This window comes from Amblyomma maculatum, chromosome 2, assembly GCF_055883805.1.
Source record: "Amblyomma maculatum isolate TAMU_Amacu chromosome 2, ASM5588380v1, whole genome shotgun sequence".
NCBI lineage: Eukaryota > Metazoa > Arthropoda > Arachnida > Ixodida > Ixodidae > Amblyomma > Amblyomma maculatum.
The window spans coordinates 206,223,934-206,241,113 of NC_139345.1; the positions used below are offsets into that span (position 1 = coordinate 206,223,934).

Sequence of the window (17,180 nt, forward strand, 5' to 3'; positions counted from 1 at the left end):
AGCCGTCAATCAGCCTCACAGGGCATTTCTCTCCAGTCAGATCATTCTCCTGAATCAAACTGCGTCTAACGATTACGGCACTACTACCTGTATCTCGTAGCACAGAAACGGACTTTCTTCCTATCTTTCCCCTCGAAACCGGCATCCGATTCACCGGAGATCCAGGTTGTGCATGTACTACGGCGTTCACCACCCGGATTTTCTTGTCCTTCCGATTAACAACCTTCTCTGCTTCCTCCTCCTCTAAGTCGTGCACCACGCGGACTTTCCTGCCGTTCTTAAGCTCAACAAAGCCATCGGCATCTTCTTCCTCCAGGCGACATTCCGACTCTGACAGAGTCCTCGCGCATGCCGCCTGCGGAGCTGCCTTGTCAGCGCCGGGACACGACATTGCTTTGTGGCCCTTCTGTCCGCATTTCCAACACGAGGATGGATTGTTGGTTACGAGTTTACGGCAGTTAGGTGCGATGTGGCCTAGTTGTCCGCAGAGATAGCACCTCGGGGGTGACTTTACAATAGGTTGTGTCTGTCGGAATTCGGTCTTTCGAGGGGTTTCCAAATTTACAATTTTGCTCAAATTCTCGCCTCCCTGGGCTTCCAAATACTGGTCTGCGAGCTCCATCATTTCATCCAATGTATGTGCCTTTCTTTCTTTTAAATAAAGCGACAAACCAGGGTGACAGCTACCCAGAAATTGTTCCTTAATTAGGAGTTCGCGAAGTGCGCCATACTCAAGTTTAATTTTTGAGAGTTCAGTCCAGCGGTCGAAATAATGACTCAGTCGCGCAACATACTGTGTTGCCGTTTCACCGTCCATAGGTTTTCCAGTCCTGAACTTCTCACGAAACCCATCCGTCGTAAATCTAAACCTTTTAAGTAATGCAGCTTTCACTTTGTTATAGCTGCCTGCATCCTCAGGAGGAAGTCTTCCAAACACACTTAATGCTTCGCCGCTGAGGCAAGTGCTCAAGATGGTAGCACATTCACTGTCTGTCCAATTTGCATTTATGGCGACCCTTTCAAAACGCAAGAGGAACGCGTCGAGATCGTCTCTTCTCTCGTCATATTTCGGGATCAATTTGCTTGCGTCTATCCGCAAGCTGCTATGTCCTTCACTGGAGCTATGCACTTCAGTTAAACCGTTGTTGTTCCCTGAGTTTTGGAGCTGAAGTTTCATAGTAAGTAATTCCTTTTCTCGCTGAAATTCCTCTTCACGCTCCTTTCGAGCCTTCTCTCGTTCTTTTTCTGCTCTCTCTCTTTCTTCCTCGGCTTCCTTTCGAGCTCTCTTTCGTTCTTTCTCTGCTCTCTCTCTTTCTTCCTCGGCTTCCTTTCGAGCCCTCTCTCGTTCCTTTTCTTCTCTCTCTCTTTCTTCTTTTTCTCTCTCTCTTTCTTCTTTTTCTCTCTGGCTAACCCATTTGCGCAGTTCGGCACCGGACAATCCCAGCTGGGTGCCAGCCTCAATCAACTCTTTCAGATTCATATCTGAAGCGCGAACCGTCTGGGTGTAACCTAAAGACTGCTTAGCGAACCTCGCCTAAACGCTTCCGCGCGGCACAACCTCTCGCTATCGCTCTGCTGCTACACAGTTTACGACCTCTTCGTAAACTCTTCTAACTCGTTCTCCGTCCTCTGAGCTTGAATGCACCAAACGTCCTGTCGCGGACGCCAGAATAATTGTCACCCGTTAATAATTAGGGGGATATTATTATTAACGATGCGCCCTTAACGGTGCGCACACTCCCAGACACCCTTAGAGTGAGTGGGGGTAGCTGTTCCGGTCGCAAAGGAGATGCCCTCGACTTGCGTGGCAAGCTCAGCCGGAATTCAACTACCTTGTGGTGACAGAAGGGGGTGGTCGTTTGGTGCCCAGCGGTCGCCGGTTCAAACCAGAGAAAGGATCGGAGTCAGAAGTAACAAACAAAACACAATTTATGCACAGCAAGAGACGATACAAAGGAATACACAAGATCACTTGAAATACATACACGAGAGGTTCACAGAATACAAACGCTAAGCATGCAATTACACAGGTATCCAATAACGTAGAGGCTTTACAACAGATGAAACACGAGAGAGTACATAAACAAACACCAAATTGTTCACCGGGCACTGTTGCAGTCCGACGCCTCAAGAGTCACGATGTGGCCGCCATACGAGACGAGCGCCGCTCCCTTGAAAGTCCGTGGGCTTGCCAGCAGTGGGTGATCCCCGGGAGTCCAGTCGAAACACAGGCGAGCACGTCGCAAAACATTGACGAACTGACTGACTGGCTGACTGACTGACTCAACAAGCGGCGCGGTCGCTTTAAATAGGGCGCGCCGCGTCTGTTTGTTAACACGCGCCAAATCTAGCGCGCACACACACATAGCTTCGCTGGTTGTAGCTCCCTCTTCTCCTCCCGTCGAGCCGCGCGTCGTCATTGGCCAGGTCCCATAGTAAGTTCTCGAAAGGCCTGGCACATTCCTGGCCGATGAACCACCGTCCTCCCCGGGCAATGGGAAAGAGGGTCACGGCAACGCGTACAAAGCTACGCGCTCTCCCGCGCGGGGAAGGGGGCTTTGCTCTCCATGCCTTCCACGCGACGCCGCGCGGGCCTCGCGCTGTGCCGGCTTGATGAAAATGGGCGCCGATTTCGTGACAGCTTGTCCGAGCCATCCATGTTTGTGCAAAGCAGCACTGTGATGCGTTTTTTGCTGTGTTTGCCGCCGTGACAGCGCTGCCCCTTGAAGTCGAGCGTCCTAGCCGGCAACATCTCGTAGAATAGCCCGGTCTCGTCGGCGTTGTAAATGTCTGCAGGCACGAAGTTGCTTAAAATTCCGGCCATGTTACTCGCATTCCAAGCAGCTGCTCCGTCCACGTCTGCTGACATTGACTCGCCGCATAACACTTTTCCAACGATGTTATGGCGGGCCTTGAAACGGTTTAGCCAGCCAATGCTGGCTTTAAAATCATCAATGCCAAGTAGCAATGCATTGTTCAAGGCTTTCTGCTGGACGATGCTTCCGGACAGGGGGACGTTGCTGGCTCGTGCTTCCACAAACCACGCATACACTGCTTTGTCCAACTCTTCATGGAGGGGCCGCGTCACACCTTTTTGTGCTTCGAGGATGTGCCTGAAGCAAGTGCCATTCTCACGCTGTCCTTATTGCCTAGAATCGTTGACAGCGACCTTGCAGGAATTCCGAAGTCTTCAGCAATTGCCTCTTTCTTCCTTCCGCTTTCTGCTTGGGAGATTATTTGAGCTTTTTGCTCAAGGGAAAGAGTTTTGCGTTTTTTCACTTGCGTTGCCATCGTGTCCTGCGGATGAAAACTCCTCGTTGTCGAAGAGAAAGGCCGCGAGTGAACAACGCGACCACGACACAAAGCCAAAATAGCGGAACTGCAATCACGTGATTTCATGCTTAATGTGACTTTGGATTTGACTTGGACTTCTCGCCAATAAAATTAGTTTTGGTTTCAATTTTGCCCGCGAAAATTTCGTTGAAGCGGAAACGCTCTGCAAAAATGGTTCGCTGTGCAGAGAAATTTAGGCCATTAATTCTTATAGGATACTCGCGGGGAATAAAAAATTATTCGTTGTCGCGGAAATTTCGTTGTGGCGGTATTCAACTGTAATAAAGGCAGGTACCACCACAAATAATTTTTTTCGCTGTCTTTTTTCTCATATAATCGCTGCACCCCCTGATTTTCACCCCAATCTCGAAAAAAAAAGTGCGGCCATTACACGCGTGCATATGGTAATTGATTTCTTCAAATAAATCAGCTTTGGAGTTAGTGCAACATTTTCATTCGAGGTTTTGCCTGTCTACACACATGCCCACTGCCAAGGTACGTCATTCGCATACCTAGGTTTGACCACTGGCTTATAATCGCAGATTTTTCATTACAAAAATATTACAAAATAACGAATGACTTTTTGCGGTCCCGCGAAATTCATTACATCGAGATTTGATTATAAGTGATAATTTGAAATATCTGGGATCAATTATATACCTATTTAGTTCCCGTTACAATTTTCTACCCCTTTATGCAACTTAAAAGAAGAAAGAGCACAATGTGTGCACATGAACAAGCTGAACGCTTGCAACCAACACCCAACCCCGCTCACCGCGCTGTCCTTCATTACGACACGCTTGTGGCTGACAAGCAGGCGCTCCAGGGGCTGGATGACTCGGCGCAGGTACTCTTCGTCCCGGTGGTTTTCATACAGCCACTGTGCATCCAGCACGTCATGCAGTGTCACCATGCCACTCGTTTCATCTTGGATGCCTGACCGGACACGCCGCAGCTCCTCCATGACTGCTCCCGTGCCCAGCAACAAGCCGATGTGCACACACAGTGTCCGCACGTACGTGCCCGCCTCGCAGCTCATCCATAGCACACCTACACCAAAGCACGGTCATCACTTCCACGTGAAGAATGTATATATGCAATACCGTTAAAGGCCCCGCTCTTCACACTAAAACAGACGTGCAACCTCCATGACTATCAAGTACAAATTCGCGAATATGACGTTATGTGACTCGTAAGGGTAGATGCTTGATTTTATGGTTCACGATACCAGAAAAACATAGCGCAAAAAAGACACGAACACAAAAAGATGACAAAGCGCTAGCTTCTAAAAAGAAAAAAAAAAAAAAGCTGTGTGCATCTTATGCCCGTGTCTGTTTTGCTTGTCTGGTCAAAAAGTGGCAGTCGAAAAGTTTAGTTGCATGCTGCTTAAATTCTCAGCCTTACAACCTCGCCCACAGACCTTGAATGCCCTTCGCGGGTCCACTATGCAAGCTGGGATGTGCACAACGCTGTCCACCTTCTTGGTTTTGAAGGTGAAGGAGAAGCCTTTTGCTGCCCTTCACATGAAGTGTAAGCATTACAGCAGATCATGTTGGTCGCCACCATCTAGGATGGAAGCAGAAAGTGACCACTGAATTTTTTTCCTACCCACAACATACTGTGTTTTCCGTTCACTTTCATTAGTCTACATCTATTTGGAATTGTGCTGGCGTCACCACACAGTTTCAATTAACGAGCTTGCACTATAGCACCAACCGCTCTCTCGCTCACAAAGAGCACACACATGCAAGCAGCTAGTGATTCACCCACCCATGTTCTGCCTAGAATCGTAGTCGAGCAGCTTGCTGTCGTAGATGGTGCGAATGCGCAGTTGTCGTTTGACAGCTGCAATCAAGGGTGGCCGCTGGAACATGGCCCCCTTCAGCTTCTCACATGCCTGCACAAGAGACAACAGTCAGGCTCAACACAACCTCCAGGCTGGCAGCAGACAGAATACACTTATTCCATCGGCCGGTTTAAAATGCCTCTGTCGCATTCAGCCGTTAAAGCCGCTCGACTGCCTGCGCACCACGTTTCCAAATTTTAAATCCGTGTCGAGCCACTGCGCAATAGACAAGCGTCATGTTTGTAAACAAAGGTTGCGCTGCAATCGGCAGCGACATGAAGTGTAGGCAAAACGCAGCGTGCCTACACTGCGCCAAGCGACGCTGCCTTCGAAACCAGGTCGCGCGTGCGAATATATTGAAGCGTAAGCTTCGCTTCTGCGTAGAAAAGTTCGGTTTATGCCTGGAGAGTAGTTCAGCACGTTATCAGCCAATTACTGCTGCAATTACTCAGCGAAGAGCACTGCATTAGCTTCCTTCTCCGTGGCCTCAACAGCGTGCGGCTACGGTGCGTAGGCGACCGCAGTGAGTGATTAAGTTAAATAAAAATGAGAAAGCGCAAATAAGAAAGACTAATAGTCAACACTCTCTGCAGCATTTCACTCTCATTTTAGGGCCCCTGCCCATACGAGAGTGCTGACATGAAATCACGAAGACCCCTGGACGATAGGTCAGCCTACCTGGACAATGTGAGAGTAAGAGGCAGGGTCCTGATGCAGCTTGAAGATGGCCACATACTCCTTCCCTGCACTCTGCTGAGACTTGGCCAGACGTGTGGTTCGCTCGATGCAAACAATCAGGCAGCCCGACACCTTGGGGTCCAGAGTCCCACTGTGGCCAGTCTTCTCCACCTACTCGATTGAAACCACCACCAGTATACACACCACTTCTGTACGCATGTACACCACAGGATACTGACACTAAGATATGATGACACACACTGTGATCCCACAACGGTAATAGCTGATGGAAGTAACTGCTGTAAAATACCTAGGCGTGACAATTACAAGTGACTTATCCTGGAATACACATATTGATAACATTTGCAGAGCAGCATTTAGAAAACTGTGTTTCCTCAGGCATGAACTCCGAAATTCCCCATCTGATGTAAAACTTCTTAGCTATCTTTCTTTAATCAGGCCTAAGCTTGAATATGCGTGCATAGTGTGGGATCCGTACACTACATCAAATTAAACTAGGACATGATCCGTCACAATATTTCATTCCTCAACCAGCCAGAAACACTCGATACTACCACACAGATTTATTTTCTCCTTATTTTGCTCGAACTGACTTGTATAAGCTTTCTTTTTTTCCTCGCACCATCGCTGAGTGGAACTGTTTGCCCAGGTCACCTCCATGAACTAGCTGCTCGCGTTCTTGAATTTTGTGCGTGCCTTTTGGCTCTTTCTGAAAAACAAGGTTTATTGACTGCAGGCTCCTCGCTTTTTGTATATATGTATGTATATATATATGTGTGTATGTGTATATGCATATGTATATAATGTATGTATGTATATATATATGTACATATATATTTTTTTTTTCCTTACACCTCATCTGTAAGTGTCTTGGTTTTATTACGTTGCAAACTCTATGTTGTAAGTGCATTTATGCTGTATATTGCTTCGTTTTGTATAATTTTATCTGCTTGTTTCTTTGCTATGTATAGTGCCCTACCTGCTTGGACCTAACCACGGTCCGCAGTATGTCTGTAAATAAATAAAATAAAAATATCTGTCCTTAACTGTAGGCAGTAGCTGCAATTCAATAACAATAAGCAAAGCACTCCCTTTCACTTAGGCTTGAACAAGTACACATATATCAGCAATAAGTAAAACAACAATGCTCCATAAAGGTCTCTAGGCAGCACGCATTAGCACACAGCTACACCATGACGGCACCATAGATTATGACCACCTTTGCATAAAAGCAACTGCTCCAAAGCAGCAACAATACTGCTTCCAAAGTTAGGTCTGCATATGTGTTGTAGGCAGAAGTCTAATGGCTCGTTCACACGTGAGCATTCGGCGGCGAGAGTAAGCGAATTCTGCAGCCGCTGGAGAGAATCCGCCGAATTCCATCAGCCAATAGGAAGGCGAGAAAGTTGAGCCGACGTGGTCCGCGGCGTCGACCGGTAAGCATCCCTCAGGGGCCAATATGGCAACAGCGTACTCGCAATCAACCATCGGTTCACAATAAGTGACGGCCACAGCCGAAATGCTTTCGAAGCTGTGACGCCGTGAAGCTATACGTGTGCGATAGGACAAGGGTCATGCTGAACACTAAAGCGATGTGTTGCCCCTATTGGAAAAACCAGCGTCTTCATGTGCGAAACCAGTAAGTTTTTCGCACTGGTCTAGCGGCTCTGATAATCTCATAACACACTGGCGATTAACGTACAACTAAATACAGAATTAAAAATTATGTGGTCAACATGCATAACTTCACAGCTCTTCTTGAGGCTACTCTAACAGGATGATTACGGCCAAAATGTTCACTGCAGGCTCAAAACAGGGCCTACACATCAGAGAGCATAGCCTGCACCGTAGCCCAGTGTAAACAGCAGAAAAAAATAGATAAAATGAGAAAGAGAGTAATTTACCGAGAGATGGGCCCATGAAAGAAAAAACAACAGAGAGCTTGTAATGCATAATACTTTACGTGTTTCTCAAGCTTTTGCGCTCCTTCTTGCACTGCGTATAAACAAATAGAGCCCTCGGTCATCGCAATGCTTCCCGAAATGTTTACATACAAATAAGATTTAGTTACCAGTAAACTAAGGTCCTCACTGTTGTGCTTGCCAGTTTTGAAGCTTTGTCGCACTTTTTTTCCTTGAAGGTCTGTGCTACAGCTCCGTGTTCAGCAAAAATTATGTCCACAGTAGCAGAGCATGACTAAAAAGCCAGCGCTCCTAAATTTGCCAGCGCTGTGAAACTCTACATGTTAAAATGATTCACGTGCACAATATAGTGCGCATAAGCATCCAGAACATTAGTTGCAAGTCGTAAGAGCAGGCGGCAAGCTCCGATGGTCCAGGAGTTGATTTTTAGAGCGGCAGCAATGGCTTGTACACCTCGAAACATGAAGTTTCAACATTATAAATGTGGCCGTGACATAACACGCAAAAATACTTCCCAGGATCCCATATCTCGGCGTGGCCAAGTGGTTAGCACAGAAGGCTACGGAACAAGAAGTAGTGAGTTCAAATCTCGCTAGCACTGCCGTTTTCTTTATTTAACAAATTGATTTTTTTTTTTCACTTTTTTTTTTAATGTGAAAAAGTCGAGCATCGCTATAACGAACACGGATATAACGAATTATCGCATAAAAAGAAATAAAATCATAGTTTGGTTGGTCTATGGTTTATTTCGATGGGAGTTCTTTCTGTATAACAAAAAATTTTTTTTTCTTCAAAATTTGATGCTAGATCGTTTATAACGAAGCAGTTTTTAAAACTGAAACGACAAAAAAATAGGCAGAGGAGCCGAAAAAGAAAAAACATCAAAAACACATTTTTTCAATTAATCGAATCGCCCGCCGCAGAAGTTTGTTTAGATCGGCCGCGCATTCGTGTGCAGAGTCATTTAGCGGCGGCAATAAAAACTACCGCCAACGGCTTATAGCCTTCGAGATCACACCATCGCGCGAGGTGATCTCGGAGGTCATAAACGGCCATTAACGGACTTGAGCATCGCCACTGCTCGAGTTTGGCCATGCAACGGCTCACAGGCATGCCATCACTATTGCGTCGTCATGACATGAGCCCCTGCCACTGCGACGGACCCGTGCGCATGCACTACACTCCTCGAGTCCTTTGGCTCCGTCGAGCAAATTGTGCGCGGAGACAACATTCCAAATTAGTATTCATTTTTGCTCCCGAGATTTCGTGCTTATACCCAGTTTTTAATTAAAAAATTGTGAGTTTTCGCACCTCTGTGTTGTTCATATTAGTGCACATTTTGTTTAGTATTATTATTAAATTTATTTACAGGAATTTGGGCGTTCACTTTTATAACAAATATAACGAACAAATTTTCGCACCCCATACTACTTCATTATAATGAGGTTCGACTGTATTTGAGGTGCTTCGTTACTTTTTACTTTTTATCTGAGGCCCTTTATCACCGGGCGACCAGCGCAATAGGGGAAGAATGACATTTGGAATAAGATCGACGCTGCCCTTGGTATGAGCAGCAAGTATGCCCCCTTTTTTTTAATGATGCCTGCAAATAGCACGTTGAAGCTCTTGTTGCCACAGTACATGGGTCAGATGAGCCAAGATTCAGGGAAGAATTAAATGATAATGCGTTTTTCCTTCGGCACTTAGCATGTGTATGCTTTTTTTGGCGTACATAGCTAGTCGAGTGGTCAGGTCAGGGTTAATGGGAGCTCGCAGTCGAAGCGGCGATGATATGTTGGCTCAGAATTGTGAATGAAGGAGCGCGTTGGCGGCAGCAGATTTCGCTCGCTCTCGCCGTCGAATGCTCAAGTGTGAACGAGCCATAAGTGAGAATTAGCACCTTTGGACCGATGTTTGCCCTACGTACTCAAGGCTCACAGAAGCTGTAACTATAGTGGCCGGGTCACCGAACTTGTCTTGGGCCATCAACGTGCTTAAACCACATGCAGTTCCTCAGTTTATAGGAAACACTGTAGTCAGCGACCACTATCCAAGATTCATAGGAAGCAGAAAGCTTGGAGCCCATGCTACAATGCCGCTGTGCCCATTTCGCAACCTTAGCTTGAGTAGTGCCAACCAGAACAGCTGCTCATCAAAATGGTTTACAACATAACTGCAGCTATCGCGTGCAGCGACTGCCGGCCATATCTCCAATGCACGTGGCTTCCAAGCAGCACTGTGAACGTGGCAAGTAAAAAAAGTTAATAATAAAACATGCTTGCAGAGCCGGAATTTGCCCACATGCGCACCACAAACATGTTGGTTGGCAGTGGCATGGCCATGCACCAAAGCAAGTCACCTATAATATTTCAAAATTTATTAGCACATGAATACATCAAGCACGCATCTAATTCTCAAAGCAATGTAGACCATGATTGCCAGTTACAGACAGTACACAACTTAAATGCCCCCAATGTCTGTCATCCTTTAAAGCCCTCGCTAGTCTCTAGCCAAAGTTCTTGCTACTGAAAGCACCAACCTGCCAATACAAAGAAAAATGGTTGACCTTTGTGCCTGGATGATGCCACAAATGAAACACGCATAAAAGCGACAGTTTATCTTGGCTAAGCACAGTTATACATGCAGAAGCATAGATTAGCACTCAATTATCTAAGTTCGTTCGGCTACTATGTTTATCTAAGTATTTACCAAGTTTCGGGGTTTTGTTAATATGAAAGAGGCATGAGTTCTTCAGTGCAACTTTGTCAGAGAAGATGAACATGATGACAAGACATCGCAGCTTAAATGACTGGCAGCTTAGCACATGAAGAAACTGACGCAGTAATCTAACCAGTGGACAGCGAAGCTGACCTCTTCGTGCTGGCCTTGGTTCCAATCCCACTGCAGAGAGCTTTTTTTTTTTGTTTTTGGTCCCAATCACGTATTTTGCTAGTAGCGGTCCTACATTTGCTCTCCGTGAGCTTAAGGTGCGGAAAAGACAGTGGCGATGTCACGAGCCTATACTTCCTCTTAAAAGTTGTTTGCAACACTGTGAAAGGCAGGGGCAACCTGGTCCAATCAGGAGATGCGCACTACAGTAGGTAGGAGCACAATTACCTATTATAGATCTCATGATCCTGAATGGGCAAGGGCTTCCCTGCTTTTCGCAGTGTTGCAGGCATCATGCGTGACAAAGTATAGGTAGGGTTGTGCCGCACATCTTAACCAATGAGAGAGTGGTGCGTATCACAGTTGTGGCAGTCACCGGCAATGCTGTACAAGCATGTGTTGCTCCAACTGAATTGACACATGTTGCTTGCACACCCTCGAATTCAGACTCTCTAGCATCACTCGCTCCTCGGCCTTCATGGACAAGCAGACGTGTAAGCACAGAGCTCCCTTGACCTCGGCTTCGAGCCACTCAGTGATAAGAAACGATGCAGATGGTGTGAAGAGAGCTCAGGACGCGGCTGCACTGCGCTTTTCATTGGCGTCGCTATAGGTGAAGCTGGGAAGTCTGGAACAGCGAAGTAGGTTCACCGGGCTCGATGATAAAGATGCTTATGAGGGTATGGGTAAGCAGTGCTACGCACTTACTTCGAATTTGATCACCGAACTTGTCTTGGGCCATCAACATGCTTAAACCACGTGCAGCTCCTCAGATTCTAGGAAACACTGTAGTCAACGACCACTATCCAAGATTCATAGGAAGCAGAAAGCTTGGAGCCCATGCCGCTATGCCGCTGTGCCCATTTCGCAACCTTGGCTTGAGTAGTGCCAACCAGAACAGCTGCTCATCAAAATGGCGATTTACAACTAAGAGCAGCCATCGCGTGCAGCGACTGCCGGCTAGATCTCCAATACACGTGGCTTCCAAGCAGCACTGTGAAACTATGCAAACCGGCTGAAACTTCGTTTTTTCCCCAAATTGGCTTCACAGCCACCTTGTCGAAATCGAAGAATGCTGGAATGCTCGTGCAATAAAAAACAGACGAACGGTAAACACGCACCTTCAGGATCCGCTTCACCCAGGCGACCACTTCGTGGGAGGATGGGTTGCACGGCTTATCCAGGTTGATGAAGCCAGAACGTATGTACTCGCGCAGCTCCCGCTTGAGCGGGTTGCTGCCGTGCGGCATGGGCACGTAGTGGTTGGTCCGCACATTGAGAGCGTCGAAGTTCTGCGCGGTACCATTCTCAATATTAAATCCCGATAATCCGAAAGGCGCAGGGAATATTTAAAAAGCTGCACGACCTGTCGCGGGCGCCGTTAACTAATGCAGCGAGCCCTTTTTGTAGGCTGCAAAGCTGCGTGAAACTGTTTTGTGCCTAACGGTGGCCCGCGCAAGGTGTACAATACTGAGGAGCATGAGAAAACAGATTAGCGGAGAGAACCTTAAGAAGCAGTGGCCACTGCGATGTGTTCAGACTTCCGGCTTTGTCCGAGGGCGCGATCAGGAAGTCTCCCTCTGCCTGCAAGTCCTGCACAAACAGATCAGAGCGTTGGGTTCGCGCTCGGCGTCATCGGTCTGCGTCAGCACACTCACCCCGAGAGTTTTGCGCTTCTTCTTCTCCTTCTTGGCCGAGGATAGCACTGCAAAAGAAGCCGGATGCCATCAGTCACTCAAAGTGGCAACGTTAGCGCAGATCTGCCGCCAATGCGTTTTTTTGCAGCGCGCGTCACGCGGCGCGTGCGAAGTTGCCAAATGCTGCGCCTGGTGCCACCAAAAGTGCACAAAGCGGCGTTGCGCGAGACAGACTCGGCCAAGGTAAAACAACAGTCAGTCTCGACCTTCAAACGCGTTTCTCAATACTTGCAGTATCATGCACTCAAGCTGCCTGCGCTACCTGGAACTTCCTACCTTGCGTTTCTTCTATTTCTTCCATAACGAGGGATGGCGAGCACGTGTTTCAAGAAAACATTGCTCGGTTGCGTTGTTGCAAACCGCCAACGCATAATGGCGCGCAGAACGCTAATATTGATGTCCATGACACTGCTGAAACATGTGGCTATAGTGTAGTTCAGTATACATGTGGCCAAATAATCTTTTAAATTTTAAAGTTTAAAACAAAAAATTAAATTTTTATAAGTTATTTTTGGCAAATTTATTAATAAAACGTTTTAATTGGTTTTTTATGTTTTTGGTTAAGTGCAGCTTGTGAATGTTTTGCGACTAGGCACAATGGGCGCCGAAATCCCTCGCGATTACAAAAATGGAAATGGGCGAGAGATCAGAAGAAGCGAGAGACGATGAATGCAATGAATGAAAGCCGGCGTCAGTAACCTCAGCTCTCACGCCTCGTGCCTAGGCCGTCCACGGCGTAGCAAGAAGAAGTAGTAGTAGTTTGGATGTGGCCCACGCATCTGAGGTAAGCGCTGGTCCCTACCATCTGTGAAGGGGAACAATGCTCACCGTAGAGCGCGACTTGTCGCACACGACGGTTTCGCCTGCCCCTGGTACTGGGAACCCTCTTTGCCTGTTCGGAGGGGACAGCTTCTTCCGACTCAGACACCCATTTCAGTTTCGCACCAGCCGCCCTGTCGCTCGCAAGTGTCAGCATGCAGGCAGGCGTTGTGTGCTGCGCCTGCTCGGATTTCTTAGGTTTTTGGCTGCTAATGTAACTGTGCGATGTCAGCGGCCTTCCTCTTTCATCGTGTGGCAGCTCTAGATGTCACGTGGTAAGTTCTAACATGCTGCCTGCTGGAAACTTGAGTGCACGTCCTGGTCATTCGTAAGCGAGCGTGCTGCTAAACCAAGAAGGCGTGAAATGCCGCCTTCGTCTTCCGAATCACGTAGTCAGACGCCACATAGCTTTTGTGCGCCGAGGTCTCGCTGCTGTCTTTTGCACCTTCAGGAAGCCAGTGGAGGCCCCACATATGCTTAAAAAAAATAACTGGCACTTTCAAGCCTCATCTTGCGGCATTGTGCGATTATTTTTTTTTTTTTATTAGAACATTGTTTTATTGAAGTAGCGTGGGTAACTAGCCCAGTTAATGTATTTTGCCTCAGAATACTGGCAAAAAAGAATGCATATGCTGGAACACAAATGACTACATTAACTTTGCGGTGGGGTTAAAAAGCAAGGTGCCCATACACCATGCGATGTTTTTGTATGTTAAAGAAGCCCAGGTGGTCAAAATTCCAGAGTCCTCCACTACGGCATGTCTCACAGCCTTAGTCAGTTTGGGACGGTAAACCCTGTAAACCCACAAAACCAACAAAGGACTGAATTAGAACGCCGTTTAATTTACTGCTGCAAAAGGCTTCAATGGAGAACATAAACTGTCAAGATTGTTGGAAATATGTGCCCTGCTTTGGTCAAACATTTTGAAAATAATTTTTGTGACAGTAAAAATGGCTGTATTACCGCATTGTCCTTGTATATGCAAGGGTGTCGTTCTTTGCCCTGGCTTTTTCTCGAGCGCTGTTTTATTGCCACAGCTGGGGTGGAATTACACTTCAATCACATTACACAAACGGTCACAAGCCTGTCTATCAGCTTCCACTCCTATTGGTCCACAGGTCCGCTAGTCAAAATCGACCAACAGGGACATGGCTAGTCAACCGGTTTGCAACAGTTTTGATGATGTGATTGGAGCTTAATTTGGTCCCTGTACAGCCACGCCGCTCCTGAAGTGTATCTGTGACTCAAAAATAAACTTTTACCACCTTTTCATGAAAAGGCAGTAACAAAAATTTCCAGCACCACTGGTATACCTTTGTAATCTGCCCCACTGGGGTGGCTCAGTGTTTAAGGTACTTGACTACTGAGCCAAAGGACCTAAGTTTGAACCCGGCCATAGGGAGCCGCATTTCGGTTGAGGGAAAATGCCAGGCCCTTGTGCTCAATATTTTCCCGAGCCCTCCGCTACAGCGTCCCTCATAGCAAGTTTCTCTTTGGCGTGTTAAACCCTATGAACCAAATCAAACTTCTATTATTGATTGTTTGTTTTCAGGGATGGAATTCGTGCATATAGAGTGGTTCAGGTTTCAGGAAGCTCTTGCAGAGGCTTGCCCAGTGTTGTCTAAGACCACGCTGTTGCGTGGCAAACACGCAAGTGTTAAAAAAGAAAAGCACAATCAAACTGTAGTCATTTGGTGACTTGAAAATAAAAGCACACTACTACTAGTAGGGCTTGTAGCTGTGCTATTGGCAGTTAGATTCTGGAAGTTCAATTTTCAACAATTTAGCAGAAATAGGCGAATGCCCACATTTCATGAAGGGAAAGGCAGCAGCAACGACAGCACTGGGGGCTGTTCTCCATTTTAATTTGTAGCTGTTTTATGCTTAATTTTACTTGCAGCTACATTGTAAGCTGCTTTTTTTTTTTTTTTTTTTTCCCCTACATTAACACCAGGCCAAAAGCAGATGGTCAATTCTTCATTGGAAAATTAAAAACCGCAGCAGACACAGGACTGAGGGAAGTGACGACACAGGGCTCTTCATCTAATGTTATCTTAATTTTTTACCGCAATGTTCAGTTTTTGCAGGTTTCAAGGACATTCATGACTGCTTTGTATGAATTTTTTCTTGAAACTGACAACCTACAAATTTTAAAGTCTTCTTCACTGCACAGCTTTTTCCCAACCAAACACTCATGTGCAGGCTGCTTTACATACACAAGGGAAGTCCAAACAGTGAGGCACTCATCTGGCCTCCAATACTTGAAACCCCTCCAGCAAAAGTACTACCCCCTTAGTTCTAATCTGTTGTCATTCCAGTACAGGCTAGAGGTGGGTGCTGGGGACTTAGGAAGAGGGTAGCATACCATTGCCTCTTTTTGGCCGGTACCGTCTAACCACAATCTTGACGGCAGAAGGCGCCTGCCTTTTGCCCTGCCGTAGTGGAGCAGTCGTGAGAACACTCGACTGCTGAGCCCAAAGAAAATGGGATCATATTCCAGCTGCGGCAACTGTCTTTTAAGGAAGGCGAAAAATGAGGTGTCCGTGTACTGTGCGTGTCAGTGCATGTTCAAGAACCTCAGGTGGTCGAAATTTCCGGAGTCCTCCATCAAGGTGTCCCTCATAGCCTGGGTCGCTGCTGCCTGAAGTTAAAGCATGTGAAGGGTTGTCTTGGGTTTTCAGAGGCGGATTACAAAACTGCTTCTTGTGAATGAGAATTTCCGGTTTGAAAATACCTTTATGGACCTTTGTTCATAAAGGTAAATACCTTTGTCCTGTGTATGTAGTTCCTGCTTTCTTGTGTGTCTGTGTATAGCATAGCGCGAAAATTCTTGAAATGGTAAACCAACTGGCCCTCATTACTGCTTTGCTTTATGGAAGAGTTTACTAACAGAATTTTGAGGATGTCATTTTTAAAGGCCCTGGGCCAGTTTCCTACTTGGTCATTGTTGGGAGTAGCAGGCTAAGGTCACATTACTATCCGTCATTGTGCATTACAGTACTTAGTTTGATTAGACAGGAACCTTCAGGACCTTGCAAATTGGTTGAGTTTATGGTAAGTTCAGCTCAATGGAAGTGCCTGAAATAATAAATATGAGGGAATATAGGCACAGTCAATAAACCTATAAGTAGGCAAGCTGAATTGTAGAGAACTTTGTTAGAAAACACTGATTGTTTTGAATAATGGGTAGCTTCAGGAACCTAGTGTACTGACTGCAGTCACCCACTGTGTTGCGTTCTCTGCCCTATCTTACAGCAGTGATAGCTCTCATCTCATAATTCCTGTTCTACATCTTGTGAAAGTTGTTCATAACCCTTTTGCATCTGTAAACTACAGCTCAAGAGTGCAGTTTGCTCATAGCATGTCTCATGCATGTGCATGTCAGTGTGTGTTCAAGAATAATAATAATAATAATAATTGGTTCACAGGAAAGCAAAGGTGCAGTATCTGTCACATTTGTTCTGTGGATACCTGAACCGGGACATAGGGGGAAGGAGGAATGTGAGAGTGAAAGGACACAGAGAAGAGGAGGAGCCGTAGTGGAGGGCTCCGGAGTAATTTCGACCACCTGGGGATCTTTACCGTGTACTGATATCGCACAGCACACCGCCACTTCATTCGCCTCCTTTGAAACTAAGCCGCTAGCGATCGGGATCGAACCATGGAAGTCCGGCACAGTAATCGGGTGTCTTGCCACTGTACCACCGTGGCGGGGGTTCAAGAACCCCAAGTGTGTAAAATTATCGGATCCCTCCATTACGGCATGCTTTGTAGCAGAAGCCACTTTGGGCATTAAGCCTCGTAAACCGAACCAAATTCCTGCTGCAGAAATGCCCCAATTTACCATAGCTCTTGTTTTATCCAGAGCTTTCAATTCTTCGGGCCTTTTGTGATCTAGGAAAGGAAAGAAAATGAAAAAAAGGGTTGTCATCACAAGCTGACTTTGTGGGTAAGGTGCATGTGTCACACACTAG

General features: G+C 46.6%; 2 protein-coding genes across 4 annotated transcripts in view; one reads left to right on the top strand and one right to left on the bottom strand.

The window, feature by feature from the left end:
• The window catches only part of Nop60B (dyskerin pseudouridine synthase 1 Nop60B), a 70,086-nt gene extending 57,314 nt beyond the window's left edge, over window positions 1-12,772 (bottom strand). For both annotated transcript variants that reach the window (XM_084595643.1, XM_084595644.1), the window contains exons 1-7: window positions 12,663-12,772; window positions 12,348-12,394; window positions 12,196-12,282; window positions 11,811-11,981; window positions 5,858-6,028; window positions 5,104-5,230; window positions 4,109-4,383 (exon numbers count right to left, since the gene is read on the bottom strand). In XM_084595643.1, coding sequence (XP_084451769.1) covers window positions 4,109-4,383; window positions 5,104-5,230; window positions 5,858-6,028; window positions 11,811-11,981; window positions 12,196-12,282; window positions 12,348-12,394; window positions 12,663-12,687 — 903 coding nt within the window. In that variant the 5' untranslated portion in view covers window positions 12,688-12,772. The remainder of the gene's footprint in view (window positions 1-4,108; window positions 4,384-5,103; window positions 5,231-5,857; window positions 6,029-11,810; window positions 11,982-12,195; window positions 12,283-12,347; window positions 12,395-12,662) is intronic.
• Window positions 12,773-12,972: 200 nt separating this feature from the next.
• LOC146201115 (calpain-5-like) overlaps window positions 12,973-17,180 on the top strand; it is a 96,252-nt gene continuing 92,044 nt past the window's right edge. Inside the window, exon 1 of one of the 2 annotated variants that reach the window (XM_084595645.1) lies at window positions 12,973-13,170. The gene's annotated coding sequence lies outside the window, so the exon portion shown is untranslated. The remainder of the gene's footprint in view (window positions 13,171-17,180) is intronic. The other variant, XM_084595646.1, reaches the window with a different exon arrangement.